At 37.1% G+C, this 16,150-nt stretch overlaps 1 protein-coding gene across 1 annotated transcript; it reads right to left on the bottom strand.

Annotated features, from left to right (window-relative positions):
• Positions 1–235: 235 nt before the first annotated feature.
• LOC107047606 (deoxyuridine 5'-triphosphate nucleotidohydrolase-like) lies at positions 236–646 on the bottom strand. Its single transcript, XM_015270394.1, has one exon. The coding sequence runs from the start codon at positions 644–646 to the stop codon at positions 236–238; it is 411 nt and encodes a 136-aa protein (XP_015125880.1).
• Between the last annotated feature and the right edge of the window lie 15,504 nt (positions 647–16,150).

Genomic DNA, 16,150 nt, shown 5'->3' with positions numbered 1-16,150 from the left:
ACACTTCTGTATTCGCTTTTTTGTTTCTTCATTATTCCTGCTGTGAGGAAGAACATACACAAAAACGTCAGCATTGGTTGTTACTCTTGCTGCTAACACTCTTGATAAATAGGTTCCTCCACCTTTTGTACAGCATGAACTATCCAAGTAACAGATTTTGACGCCAAATCTGTTTGTTCTTAGCTCCATTCCGTTACTCATCGTCTACGGACACCTTGCCTTATACTACCTTAAATTATTTCAATCCCGTTGAACCAAGGCCACCATCACCACGTTCAGTTGAAGATAATTCATCAACATTGTCAAAAGCAACCTGTTGAATTGGAACAATCATGGCTTGTGCAATTCGTTCTCTGGGTTCGATAAATAAATCAGTATCGCCATCACTGACAAGCTTTATCAGTACTTCGCCACGATAATCACTATCAATGACACCCACACAGTTAGCTAAACGGACACCATGCTTAAAACCATATCCAGATCTTCCCGTCACCAACATGACATAACCTTCAGGAATTTCAAATGCTAATCCTGTTTTAAACAAGTCGCTACCCTTGGATAAAACAAGGCCATCATTGATACAATGCAAGTCAAATGCCGCCGCACCTTCTGTCGCATAAGCAGGAATAATGGCATCCTTGTGCATTTTCTTTATTTTTATTTGCATCGATATTTCAAACTCCAATAAGCAGCGATAAGTGAATGTATTGCATTGTCTATCTCTCCAGACACCAAGTGAAGGTCGCAACTTTGTACACCATCAATGCCCTCAGGATAAATATAGTTACGGCTATCATTGTTAAAAACAAAGCCATCACGAAACAATCTAACAACCATGACGATTTTAAATACTTTTGTTAGCGATTTAATTTCAGACATGAAACCACCATCTGAATATATAATGTCAAATTGCCGGTCATTTAAATCATGTTGAAGTTGCCTAACCTTTTCTGTTTCAGCATTACCAAAATAGTCTTCTCCATACAGAGGCTTAATGATTTCTTCAGACACATGAATTAATGCTTCTCTGGCTGTCATATTATTCATCGCCGGAATTCTTACAGAATCCTTTAAATCTCTGTGTGTTGCAAAGAAAATCAAATGGTCTACATTTACACCAAAATAAGATGCTGTTTCTTTATACAGCAACTGTTTGAATTCCCGCTTATATAATCCACATGGAATCGCTGTCGTCATACGTTGCGCTAACGTATCTTTCCCGCATCCCGGCGGGCCATTCAGGATAATTGCTATATCTGATTTATTACAATCATCTATATAATTAGATATATTTCTAGTCCAGTGACTCTTCATCTTTATCAAATCTGATTCGCTCGAAAGATGGGAAACGCAACTTGCCATCATCAGTAATCTCTCTATATTTCACTTGAATAATACGTCCAATCATTTGATGTCTTTTTCCCCAAAAATCGACACGTTGCGGGATATCAAAACCAGAACCAACACATCCTTGCTCTGTTTTAAAACTACCTAACATGCCTTTCATTGCACCAGTACCTTCCTTGAAACCTGTAATTTTCAAGTCTGCATACTTATAGGGAACAACCTTCCACCAAACCATTTGACCTTGTTTGTTTTTATGTCTCACAACCAAACCTTCGTCACCCAATGCAAGACGTTTATGCATAAGGTTAGCTAGATTTTCATTACTCGGATTAACAGCTCTGCCCAGATATAAACGCTTATCAATATGATCATCAAGCAAATTATAAACCATCTCTTGTGTGACGACTTTGAGCGTTTGTGTCCGAACGAGCGAAACTGTGGTGTTCCAGTCTTTATAGAATATCTCCGCATCTCTAAACTCCAGATGATTTAAGTTATATAATGGTTTTGAGTTTCTGGATACAATGCTATTGTTCTTTAACCGTAGCGCACGAACACCATCAATTTTTCTATAGACATGGCACACACCTTTTATCGTTTTATCACCTTCCCAATTGTGAGCAGATGCTTTAATATAAGTTGTGCCATCAATCAGTGTTTTTATTGACACATGTGTTCTCCATAAGTTTATAAATGCTTCTGCAAGAATTGCCGCACCACTTCCTTTCTGGCTTTTTCAGTATTAGGTGACGGCAATGGAATGCCTGCCATTTGTAATTTAGCAACCTGCTCTTTACTATTGAGCTTTCCGAAGGTGATTACCTTTTTGGCTATTCTTGCCGTTCTTAAATCTCCACCATACCGTTCAACATAAGTAACGATGCCATGACAGCTTTTGCACAGAATTTCTAAATCATTCTCTGTTACCATAAGCATTCGCTTGGCACACTCACCAAAATTTTCTTTGGTCATCGTTCCTACGGTATTTTTGTGATTAACTTCCACCTCTGAAGTTTTAAAATACTCACCACAAGATTCACACTGATAATGCCAGATTATTTTGCCGGAAATGCTTTTTCTTCTTATACGTTTATGCTGCAAGAGTCCTAATTTTACCGGGTGTTTTGACCAGACTCGTCTAAGACCACTTCTAAGCCAATTTAAATATTCTTTTTCTGAACGTAAATATCCATACATGCTAAATTAGCTGGGCGTTATATTTTTATATCTACCCAATCGCCCTCCACCGGAACAACCAAACATTGACGTTTTAAGTCAAAGTATTCCTTGACGTCTGTATTGTAATGCCACATTAAAGCCTTATTGCCATCAGTAATGTTGTTGACCATATACAGAAGTCGCCCGTTACTTATTAATTCATTTTTCCATTCACTGCCAAACCGGGTAATGTACTGTGACATTACCGTCCTAAGTCCTTCAGGGTACGTCTGACAATTTTTCAGTAATTCATAAGCTTCCACAGCCCCAACACCAACACGTTTTAGATAGCGTTGACCTGCTTTCTTGCCCGTTTTATATGTATTTTCTTCACGTCTACCGCACCCTAATATCCCGTCCGTACCATCACCGACGAGTAATTGCCACAGAAAGAATTTAGCGCCAGTGCCTTTCACTTCTTTCTTTTTTGACTTCCCGTTATCTTTAATAATTAGATTAAGTTCACCAAAGCCTTCAACATGAATTTGCTTTTCACCTTTATGCGGTGTTTCCCATTGATAGAGCGTACAACCCACTTGTGCCAAATCTTTATCCAGACTGGCAATATACACTTTGTTATCGTGACGGCCTTTATTAGTAAGCTTCTGGATTTTATTAAATTTACCCAATTCTATTTCATAATCGAATTTAGCGAAGCAGGATAGCAAGTCATCAGCTTCAACACCATCCATACTGTAAGCATCCCAGCATGTTTTCAGATGTGCTTTTGCATTCTCTAAATTAAAGGGACGCCAGACACCATCACGGTTAGATTTATATTCTTTATTAATCACAAATCTGAAGTTCTTATGCCCTGAAAGAAAAACCTTAACTTCATCGGCTTGTAGCCTTTTAGAGATATACTCCAGCTTTGCATCCATACTATTCTGAATACGGCTAAAAGAAATATCTTCATCCTCTTTGCCATACTCCTCTGCTGCACTGTGGGAAAACGCAACCATATCCCCATCAACAAGCACTATTGTTTTAGACATTTCTGTTAACCTTATTAATCTTATAAAAATGCCCTTACCCATGACATATACATATTAATGATACATACCAATGATATAAATAGGGTAAGGGCTAACATTCAGCCACCTGCTTGTTTTTCTTATGGGTAGCATTGATTGTAATCATGATTTAATTATGCTTTAACCATGAATAATATTACTGCTTTTTTATTGTGTTTGGTGCGTCAGAATGGCACCACAGGTTTAGCAGCTTCTTCGTCTGCGCCTGTTTGGGCATTGATGGTTTTCTCTTTTGCTTTACGTTGAGCTTCCATCTCTGCCCTCATTGCTTCATCAACATCTTCATCAGACGGCTTGTCACTTTCGCTATTACCCGTATACTCAACACCATTTAGTAGTGCTGCAAGCTTGGATTTATGAAATTCCATTCCTGATTTAATACGCTCTTGTGGGCAATAGGGATTACCTTTCGGCAATTTATTAAATGCCGTAACGTCCGGGTTATCCATATCAAAGAACAGACTGTCGTTAACTAATGGTGGCGCGACCTTCTTGTCTTTACCCTTCATTGCCGCAAAGGAAGAGATTTTATTCACTTTCTTTCCTGCATTTTTGCCTGTTTTAGCCATATGATGAATCAGGTTAATCACCAGAGGTTCACCAATCAATTCTGGTAACTGCTTGGCAGGGTGTCCGGGAAAATCATCTGATGGAGCGACTTCAAATGCATCTACAGCTTGCATTAGCTTGTAAATGTGAGAACGTTCTCCCATGAAACCATCTGGATTATAGGTGAATTCAAAATCGAACCAACGTGGCTTATTAACGATGGGAATATTCTCATAGTCACCATCTTCATTCTTAACTGTTTTAATTGAACCATCTTCATTTACTTCACACATGAATTCATCCAGACATTCAAACTTCATCAGGATTTTATATACAGGCTCAGGATATTGTGCAGAACCGGGCTGAAGTCCAAGATCGATAATCTGAACAATACGTGCATTGTAACCGCCAGCATCTAAGAGAGGCGCTGCTGATGCTACATTCGCTGATGTTTTTGTTGCTACTGCAAAAGCCATATTTATTTCTCCAAATATTGTAACATTACTGTTTCACGATTACTTTTCATGATTGGTTTTCACGATTAGTTTCCATTGTGTATTTCAGTGAAGTTACTTTTTTAATTTTCTTTAATTTTAATGAATTTCAGAATAATTGTGTCCATATTGAACATCACAATCAATCTGCCTGTTCATACTCAATACGTTATTTGTATTAACCATTGCCTCAGTCATAATATCACTCCAAACATCACGCATACCTTCCTTGATGATTAAAATCATTTCATCATGAAATTGACCTGCAAGTTTTGGGTCTAGCTGATAACGTTGGTGACAGATATCAATAACGGCATTACACCAGATATCGAAAACATAAGCGCCAGTTCCTTGACATAAGGTAGAAAACCTGTCTTTATCATTTCGGAGTGAATACCAGAATTTATTCACGGGGTTCTGTTGCCACATTTGACCTTCTACCGTTTTTACTGTTGTATTGGCAGCAATTTCCTTGATAGCCCAATTCAGCTTCCAATACGCTTGATGCAGAACTTCGCCCATATTCATCCCCACGCCAGCAGCCCGTGCAACCGTTGCGACACCTGCGCCATACTGACAGCTATAATTGGTACTTTTACCTTTATGACGTTGCTCACTGTATTTTTTGATGCCTGATTTATGCTCTGCTACTTGTTGTGCGGTCAGTAGTCCTCCCATTAAGCAGACTTCCAGATGCGGGTCATAATCGTCCCTCATCTGTTTCTTGACATATTCAGGGTCATACAGCCATTGGTAATGATGCTTACAACGATCTTCAAGCGAGGACAAGTCACTACCAAGTAGTTCATAACCGTCTTCAACTTCAAGCAAGCCACGAAGCTCTTTTCCATACTGAACACGAATAGAGGGAAGATTAACCAATTCACGATGCTTAAGGCGAAGCGTGTTGGTTAATCCTCCACATCTGGCAGTAAGATAACCATTGACATGTTTATCTAGAAAACCTTTACAAATAGATGAACGATGCTTTAAAACACCTAATCCGATAAGATGCTCAATACCGGATTCAGGATGTTTCTCTGCAAGTTTATGTAATGATGGACAAATATCAGGATTACCCTCTTCATCCTTCACGGTAACTTGTGGGATTTTACGGGTTTCTCCAGACTCCTTATCTCGAACAAATTTAAAACTTTCTGGCTCCCAGCCCAAGCTAAATAGCCAATCTTTAATTTGAGAAGATGAACCCGGATTACCTTTCTGATAGCCTGTAATCATCATAATCTCAAGATTTAAATCATTAAAATCCAGATTATGCTGGTCACATATTAACTTCCATTTTCTCCCATGCTCAGATAATGTTCTGTTTTTCTTAAAACAATTAGCGGGACGCTTCTTGATTTTCTTGATTGGGATTTTTGGCATCGCATTCTCCAATACCAAATATTTTTGTTCAATCTCTGCATCAATTTGTTCTTTCAGATTAATACATTTTGGGATGTTTACTTTCCATTTCGTATTTTGCTGAATGCGAAGCTGATTACCCTTAGACATAAGATAATCAATAAACCGCTTAACTTCTTGGGGTGACTGGTATATCCGTAACAACTGACGATATTGTTCTTTCCATAATTGCAATTGAATCCTACAATCCTGCATAACACGAAAATTGTACTCTTCCTGTGTTTGCTTTTCCCAATCATCAATAACTGGTTTAGGAATGCCAAATTCCTCGCCATAATTTTCAAGCCCATGCTGAAAGCGCTTAGGTTGCAAATACCAGGAAATAAACAGTGTGTCGATAACGCTTACCTTAGAAACATCATATCCAAGAAAAGCTAATGCTTCACGGTCAAATAAAATTCCGTTATGCGTTAGCATGACAGGACTTGTATCTAAAAATTTTTTTATTTCTTCACGCTGTGTCCACTCAAGACAGGTTTCTTTTCCTGTTTCAGCATCAATTATCCCAATATTGTGCAACCTCGGCTTCGCCTGATTTTTCATATCATCAAGCAACCCCGTTGTTTCAATATCAACAGCGCAAAGATTTTCCCACATGGGGAAGATCTTATCAGGCATGTCATTGTCCTTATATTACATTTTGTCACATTGAATTACTGTGCATTATTCTGTCTTTTGAGATGCACAATTTCTTTTGTTTCAAATTCTGCATCATCCCACTGTCGTTGAACAATAACTCCAGAATCACTTTCATAATAAGTTTTAAATGCCTCAAGCTTACCCGATTCTCTTGATTTTAATCCTCTAATAATTGAGCAACATGGGTCAATGGCCTGTAAGTTTCTCTCAAGGCCAAACATATAATGACTGTATTTAGCGGCGGCTCTACTTCCTGTAAATTCAGACTTTAACACCTTTCCACCCAATTCATGTGGACGCTGGCCTTTTTGTTTTGGATTCAAGTGACTTAAACACAATGCCATAAATTGAAATTGTTCTGACAGTTTAACCATATCGGCATACACTTTGCCAAGAAAGTCATTACGGTCAGCCGTGGATAATCCCTCAGAGAGAATTGTCCAGTTATCAATAACAACTAAATCAATATCTTTACCCACATTTCGTATACACGATTTCATTCCCTCCCATGTTTCATAAGAATCTTCACCTTGTTCTTTCCTATCCCAAAACTCCAGATTCTTTAGCAGTAATTCTGATGTTCTTTTTAGTTGCTCAACATCGTATTCTGCATGAGGGTCATGATAAGGAAATTTATCTCTAATGCCCGCTAGCCGTCTTAATGTCTGCTGTGGCGTTTCTTCCATGAACATTGTTAGAGCACTCCAATCATGATGGGTAATATCATGCTCAACAATTTGACGGGCTATCGTCGTCTTACCTCCGCCCTCAGTTCCACCTAGAGAAACAACTTCACCGCGCCGTTGCCCTTGTGCAGCTTTGGTCATGGCGGGCCAAGGATAGGATGGCCCTTCCTTTACCTTCTCTTCCATGCTTTCAAGCAATTGAGCTTTATTCACAAGATTAGAGGGACGTGGTTTAGCTGCTCGCCACAATACGGCCTCACGTGTTTGCTTTAGAAAGCCACGTTTAAGACAATCGTTAGCATCCACTGCTGGCAAGATGGCAACATGTGCATGGGGAAACAGCCTACAAGCTTCTTTAGCAGCTTTCTTTCCCGGTTCATCGTTATCAAATACGATAACAATTTTTTCCCAACGCTGATTAATTTCAGCAATCTTTGGGCCAAGTGTTTTTTGTACTGAATCACAACCATCATTCAAACTGATAATAGCAAAATCCAAATCCTCATAATCTGTACCTCGATTCATTGTTTTAAGAATTTCAGTCAAAGCAATGGTATCTTCCGCGCCTTCAGTGATGTATAACGTCGAACCACCTGCAAGCTTTGCACGTTCCCAACCATACGGGTCATTGTTTTGCGTATCACCAATTGACCACATTATTTTTTTATTCATCAGCTTTATCACCCAACGAACAATTGCACCATTTCTTGTATAAGGATGGGCTATGGCATTAGGCGTAACGCCATCGAACTCTGAATATAGTTGTCTGACACCGTAGAATTTCCACCATTCTGGTGAAATGCATCGATGATTGGTTTCTACATAACCACAAGATTTAATTTCATCCATTTCTTCCTGAATTTCTTCAGGCGTCTTAACTTTTATCTTTTCTGGGTCAGGAGGATTATTACCGTAAGGGTCTGGTACTAATTTAGAACATGCGAAGCAATAACCACTGAAGTGTTTACGTCCATCCTCTTCTTCATTTAGCCACACTTGTAACGATTTACCAGAGCTTGACTTGCAATCAGGGGTATTATGCCGAATCTTCTCAATGCAGCTTCTTAATTTCATTGTTTATCCCATATTCTAGCATTCTCCGTGCAATGTTTGTTTCTTCGTATTTTTTTGTTAATGGTGAAAACATAAAGCACATATTGCCGGAATTGATTAATCATGATGTTATACATAGTAAATTTCAGCATTCTTTTATAGAATACTTAGCAGGTAGTTAACGTTCAGTTTTCAATAAAGTTGAGTATTGATTTAATTACCGGCTAAAGACTCTATTCCATGTGGGGGCATTAAGCCCCCGATATTACTTTATTAATGAAATACTATAAGATACTATTAGAATAAGTCGTCAGCCTTTACTTCCGAGACATCTTCCTCTGCAATAACTTCAGCGTTATTGTCAGTAGCAGAAGCGGTCATATCGACAATTGGCTTCTCAGCTTTAGGCGTGTCGAATGCAGTACGTTCAATTTCAGGGCTACCCTGCTCAATCCACGGAATGTAGAATGCCAGAAACTCACCTACAAAGTTGGTAGCCATGCTACGAGCGCGGTCAATCTTTTGTAGAGAGTTACAGAATGCTTCAGCAGCAGCATCAATCTTGCTTTGATTCTCAAGTTTAAAATCATGCGCATCTGCTTCAGCAGCAGTCATGAATTGAGAACCATCGTTTGCTTCAAACATCTGAATTTGTACAACCTTAGCCATTATTTATTTCCTGTTATTTGTTTTCGCCATTGGCGATGTTATTGTTAATAATATTTACTTTGATATTTACTTTTGTTTTTTACTTTAATTATTCGCCAACAGCGATTAATATTTTATAGCAACATTTATCTTTGCTTTTGTACTGCACTAGCTTACCCTATTGCCACTTTACTTAACTTTGTAATTCTCTGGTTCTGTTATGGACTCAAACATTCTCAAGGCATCATCAGCAACTTTTTCTATGGTTGCTTCATCATAATCAAGCTTGATTGATTTTAAGCCTTCTATCTGAATGGCTACATACCTACCGACACCATTCACAAAAAGCCTGTCCAGCCTTCCCCTTACAATTACGCCAGATTCTTGAGCAACATTATCAATAATCACATTTCGTTTGTTCGCTGAAAGAATCTTAAATCCTTTCTTTGAAAATGTCGTATTGATTATCTTGCTTAAGTCTATAATTCGAGTATTCCAACCATGCCCCACCAATATTTTAATGACACAAGAAATTAGCAATTCAAATCTGGTAAATGTTTCTGTTCTGTTGAAATTAAAATATTCGGTAGGAGCAACGCCTTTCGTTGTAATACCTTGCACATACATTCGCCCATCTTCCTGCGCAGCAGCACGAAGAATATCAACGTTGATATATCTCATAACCTTTAATACTGCACGTGTTGATTTTACAATTCTTACAGCTTGATGGGGCTTTAACTTAATCCATTCCCCTCTCTTTGATTCCGGGGTGAATGGCTTCCAATGTACGATGATATCTTCTTTTGCAAGGTATGAAGCATCTAACTCTCTAAACCATTGTTTTGCAATTTCAAGAGCAATTACCCTATCATCCTTCAATATAATATCCTTAGAATGGAATTCCATCCTCCTCAAATTCTTCTTGTTGCTTTGCCTTAGTTTTGCTCTTAGTTGTTTTTTGTTTGTCAGAATCAGAGCTAGAATTAATTTGTTGCTGGGTTGATGATGAATGTGAATACGATGCTGAATGTACTTTTTGATTTTCTTCTATATATGCGCTCACAGGAACTTGACGCTCACTTTCACGCTTTGCTGTGATATATTTATCAACTTCCGAACGTGTCATTTCTGTAAATGCTAATGAGCTATATGAAGAGCCTGTTGAGCTTATCTTGTCCCATCCACTCATCCAATACCAGATGCCTTTAATCATGCATCTGCCTCTACGGTCTGGATGTGTGTCTTTCTGTTTGGCATTATTCATTCCTAATATGCCATACAATTCATCATTATATTTCTTAGTCGTAGTAGTCATGTCATACTTCTCTTATTGGTTAAATTACTGGCCTTTAAGCACCGTGTAACTTTTAATATCATATGGAGAACCCTCTTGAGTCCAATTGAAACAAATTGCTGTTGCAATATTTGAGAGGGAATTGTTTTTATAGACGCATTGGATGACAGCATCTTCCGCTGTTGGACACTGACCATCCATTGGAGCATCAAGCCACGTTAGATTATTATCCTTGTAAAATCCAGGCATTGTTTTTATAATTCCTTAATGCTTAAAGGCATTCATGTTCATCTCAAACTTCAACAAGTTTAGAATATCTATCACCAAGTCGTTAGCCTCGATTCGCATGTTGCGATTATATAACGCCACCTCATAAGGCTTTCCCCATTTTAATGAGTGGATTAGCATAAATCTATCGATGCATGATTTAAGGCAGTCACTCTTGCCCATAATTGATTCTTTAATGAGTTTATTGCTATTCTGGGAAATAATGCTTTCAAGAGCATTTTTCATTTCATGAGTGAAGTATGAATTGTTAGGCGTTCCAATCTCATCAAATTTAATCGTCTTCCCTAGCATATCTTGAATTGGCATTGTTGAATTCTGCTTATTATTGCTATATGTGTTAACGCTTTTACGAGAATATAACACAGACTCGTTTGTAGGTAATGTTAGCATCATTTAGGTTTTCTCCATGATGAAGGATTTATATATATATGAAAATTGCGTAAGTTTTACATACAGGAAGGAAGTATAATTGCTATTGAGTGGAGTAGAGTGAGTGAGTGAAGTAATTAGTAATTCATTGAGAAATAGTAGCCATTATGCTCTTGATAATCTCCTATCAATAGGTCTCGTGCAAACTTTTCATAATCGAAATAACTAATGACAAAATCAGAAAGTTCTTCACCACAATTTTCTAAAACTTCTTCTGCAAAATCAGTATCACTTCTAAATCTGCCATAATAGGCTTCCTGAATATTTTCAGGAGGAATATCTAAATACAGTCCAGCATTGAATTCTTCATAATCCATGCCTGTTTTAGTGAGTATTTCTAAAGCATTGGCATATCCATTCCAATCAAAAATAGAATAACTTAGAAAATGTACTGCGAGTGTATCGCCTTCAACATCCACAACTTCCCAATCTCTATTCAAGACTTCAGAGGTTTCATTAATGCCAATGATTTCTTCAAGATAGCTTCTTAAATCACCATAAATACTTACTATTTCTTCTGCTGATAGCCAGAAGTCATAATCCAAGCCATACAATCTTATGCAGATATCAGAGTCGTATGAAGATTTTTCACGATCTTTTATTATTTGAGATATGGTGGTGATTTTATCAAGATATTTTTTTGCTTGTTTGTTCATAATGCTGGATTACTCCACGTTATATTATGTGTGCTTTTGATGATTTTATTCCCATAGCACATATGTGAAAAAATATTTAGCATCGGGGTAATTGAATGCCCTAATAAAACCATTTTCATGATAATTAGACTTACAGCAATCATCATCCTTTAAATCACCATGCAATTTATATTCACCACTATGAAGAATATAATCCTTAGACCTGACTTCAAATAACCAAATTTTCTCTATTGTTCCAGTGGCAAGCGTTTTTATTACTTTCACTCGCTTACCACCAAGATTACGCATGCAATGTGCTTTACTTACTATTTTCCCAAGCATATGAAATCCCTATCATGATAATGATTTTTATTTGAAATGAAGAGTTAAATTAAGCATTGGAATTAAAAATATGGAACCAACTTAGCCCTATTTGTTTATGTAAAGCCACTCTAATAGAGCCATATGCTCATTCCAATCTAACTCTGTGTATCTAATATGCCTCATACTTTAATCTCAGGATAAATATCAGTGTTAATTCCATTATCCAATTCCGAGTTGAGCAATAATTTAATAATCAGACTTCGTAACCTTTCATTTTCTTGAGTTACGTTTTCTTTAATCTTATTCATCTGTAATTCTTTGTTCCAATGGTAATATTGGATGTAAGTAATGCCTAATTTCTTTGCTAAATGATTAATAGAATGCCCAGAAGATTTCTCTTTGTTAATGTATTCGACGATCTTACGCTTCTCGTTGTTGCTATAAGCACATGAAGTTTTCATTTGGAATTACCTTATTTTGTATGTTGAATGTTCTTGCTTACAATTAAGCTTCTCTGTCTTGTGACAAAATTTGTGACAACTTGTTTGAGATGGGCTAGGATAGGCTAAGATGGTAGGTAGGTAAATAAAATAAAAATTAAAGTAGTGTGGTCTAGGTTGTTTAGCTCTATCTAGCTTAATTAAATTATGTTAATGAGTAGAGTAGAAATGGGATGGGATGGGATGGGATAGACAATGTTTAACGAAGTTAAATGATTTCATATGAATGAAATAGCATGAAACAGTTGTTGTGATAATAATTTATATTGACGTTAATGCGATAAGTTATCAGGATTATCACCACAAATGTTCCATATAGAAACAGAAATGAATGCTTGAATTATCATATTATACAATGAGTTAGGGGTAAGTTTAGATTACGTTGAATTATCCCAAGTGTCAAGGATTGTACATGCAAGTTCTACATGCAAGATACGAAACAAGGCGTACAACGAGTTCGGCCCAATCACACATCAGCTTTGTGATTAGCCTGTATCTTGATAAAAATTTAGTTGCAGATGGCTAAAATGATAGCTCTGCTCAAGATGATAGACAGCCAAGAGAACAAATAGAAAAAACTTTCTTGCTTCTTTGCTTGCCTATTTACTTATTGACTTCCGTACCTCTTCTCCTTCTCTTCTCTCTCCTATCTTCATCACATCGTGTTCATGTGACAGCCAAGCATTGTTACAAGTAACGTTACAGACTACTTATCTTGCTTCCACGCTTGAAACATGCTTCAAGCTTGAAAATTAATGTTAAAGCTAGTTTGTAATTGGCTTTTAACTAGTATTAAAACCAACCATCAAAACTAACTTCAAACATTAAGAAAACAATTTACAACGCAATCTGACACCAACTGACATGCTAAACCTGTTTAAAAACTTGCTTAAACATGTTTAAATTTAATAAAACTAAACTTATTTAATAAACTTGCTTAATCTTATTAAAGCTTGTTACAAGCGGTATAACATAATATTGATATTTCTTCTTTGCATATCCCATAATCTATGAGGAGAAAGATGGCGATTATACCAAAGATTAAATATCTCTACATCATACATCTAAATGCATTTATCTAGCTACCAAAAGACGATAGATGAAATGAAACCTAAAAGTATATTTATAGTATGCGCGACTACATAGCAACCTTGATGTGCTTCACTAAACCGACTTCCCAGCTTGTTACAAGCTTGCTACTAAGAAGTGCGATAGCGTGCTATCTAGTCAGTAAAGAAAGAGCAAGTTAACAACATCACATTAGTAACAATATGTCCCCGGCTTACGGAACGGCCATTATGAGAGAGACAGCGGTCACATTCCACGGGTTCGCCTATAAAGAAATGTGAGGTTACTAAAGACAAACGATTTTGTTGCATTACTTCTTCTCTACCTTACTTACTTGTCAACTTTTATTTTCAAATCACTAACAACTTCTTGATAAAACATAAGATAGATCGTTTTAGCTCTTGCGTCAAGCCTCAATGAATTTAAACCAAGTATTAATAATCAAGTATTAATCACGTTTTATATCAAGTTTTACATGCCAGTTGGCTACAGAAAGTGAACAATCCCGCTAGCGTATGTACAAATCCGCTGCAAGTTTAGTTAGGTTAGGTTTAGCCAAGTTTGTCACGTTAGGTTAAGTTTCGCTCATTTTAAATTTCATGTTAATTTACATTAAGCTTCAATCATTTTAGTGGTAGGCTACGTCATGTACAAGCCTGTTGTAATGGTATTCCATCCAGATTGTTACATGCTGTTCCACTTTGAACACGTCTGCTCAGGGAGTGGAGACAACATGATAACAATCTGTTGCGTCATTCATTGTATGCCTACAATGTTATCGGAATGGTCACGATAGAACGTCGAGCTTGCAAGGCTTCACGTAACTAGCAATGGAACATATTTATGACGTAACATAATCACTTACTTTGATTAAAACAAAATGAAATTACATAAAACTAAAATTTCTGAACTATAACCTTACTTTAAAACTGACCTGACCTAAGTAACCAACTGTTAGCTTCATTGGAACGCTGTTTGGTTTTATTCAAATCCTACTAATGCCCAAGTGGAGTACTGAACTTAAACCAGAACTCGGACAAAGGTTTACTAGGTTTTATTCAAATCCTACTAATGCTAAAGTAGAATACAGATCTAAAACCAGTACTCAGACTGGCTTTTGACCTTGACTTTATCCAAAGCCTACTAATGCCAAGGTAGAACACAGTTCTAAAATCAGAACGCAAACTTATATTTATGTTTTATTCAAAACCTACTACAGTAAAAGTAGGTAGAGCTTGTTATCAATCTTGTTATTAATATCAACATTGTCTCCAATATCTCTCCAGCGTAGCAGCAAGACTACTCCCACACAGGGTTTTACAACAGGCTCTATAAAGAACACCTTACCTTTAAGGTAAGATGCTCTTGAACAGCCTATTTAATCATTGGCAGAAATAGTATGCGCTTTTGCTATACACTAATTCCTTAGTTACAATCTTCTTGTTATGCATACCAATGCCATCAATTTGTTTTGATAGATTTTCAAACTGATCATTTTCAACAAAGACTTCATGATATGCATCTCTGATTACGTCCATCATTTTAGGAGCGTCTGCTAAACAGCAACGAAAACAATCATGGATAGATGTAAATCCTCGTAGTTCAGCACGTTTTGCATGTTTAGCTACAGTACGAGCAACGAGTGCATCAATACCTTGAATGAAATTAACAACAAAGGTGCGAACAAATTCTTCAGGTGTAGCCGTTGATGACTTTATCTTCCAAGGTTCATTTTTCAGAACGCTACCAAAATATGCAGGCATTTTATCAGCAACTCGAATAGAAAACGGTTCGCAGATTGTCAAGTTTGGATAGCAAAGATGCATAACTTTGAAATCATCTGTATGTCTATAGGCAAGATGTGGTTTATTTTCCTTTGATAACTTCATTGCCACTGCTTCTTGAACTTTATCGATAAACTTACAAATGCGTTCCCCTAATGCTGACTTAATCGCTTGAATGGTTAAATTGATGAAAACCTTCTTTTTGTTTTCAGCTGTAATTCCCATCTTTGCCAAATCAGCCATGAACTCACTTGATTCATATAGCGCTTTCACACCACCACCATATTGAATAGCCATATATGGCGTTTTGATAAACGTTCTACCATCTTTGGGATTGAGGTATTTATCTACATTAATATCAAATCTACTCTCTTTAATTAGCTTGACAAGTTCAATCAGTGATAGCTGGTATGGGTCTAGAGAGTTGCTATCATCTGAAACTAATCCTGTTGCTTTAGCCATGTCCATGTTGCCAGAGATGAATGCAAGGTATTGCGTTCCTGAACATTTAGCATCTAAACCAAAGCCAACTCTTGAATCACATTTACCTTCTGTTTCAAACTTATACCAATCAAGAGCAAGACGAATGTAGGTAAAGGGTTTCTTCGGTATGTCACCATGTTGATTATCTTTTTGCATCATGTGGTTCAATGCATCAACAGGTCTTAGTGCAACTTCAGTTAGCATCTTCTCTGTGAGCCACTTTTCACTAGAGATGTCTTCCAACTCTGCCAT

The sequence above is a fragment of the Diachasma alloeum genome, unplaced genomic scaffold (genome assembly GCF_001412515.2).
Source record: "Diachasma alloeum isolate Michigan unplaced genomic scaffold, Dall2.0 Dall_scaffold_70971, whole genome shotgun sequence".
Classification (NCBI taxonomy): Eukaryota; Metazoa; Arthropoda; class Insecta; order Hymenoptera; family Braconidae; genus Diachasma; species Diachasma alloeum.
The sequence above is the reverse complement of the archived record's forward strand: the minus strand, read 5'-3'. Positions and strand labels throughout refer to the sequence as shown.

Bases quoted from the DNA above. Each gene is read 5' to 3' on its own strand.
- LOC107047606 (XM_015270394.1), bottom strand. From the start codon at position 646: ATGCACAAGGATGCCATTATTCCTGCTTATGCGACAGAAGGTGCGGCG.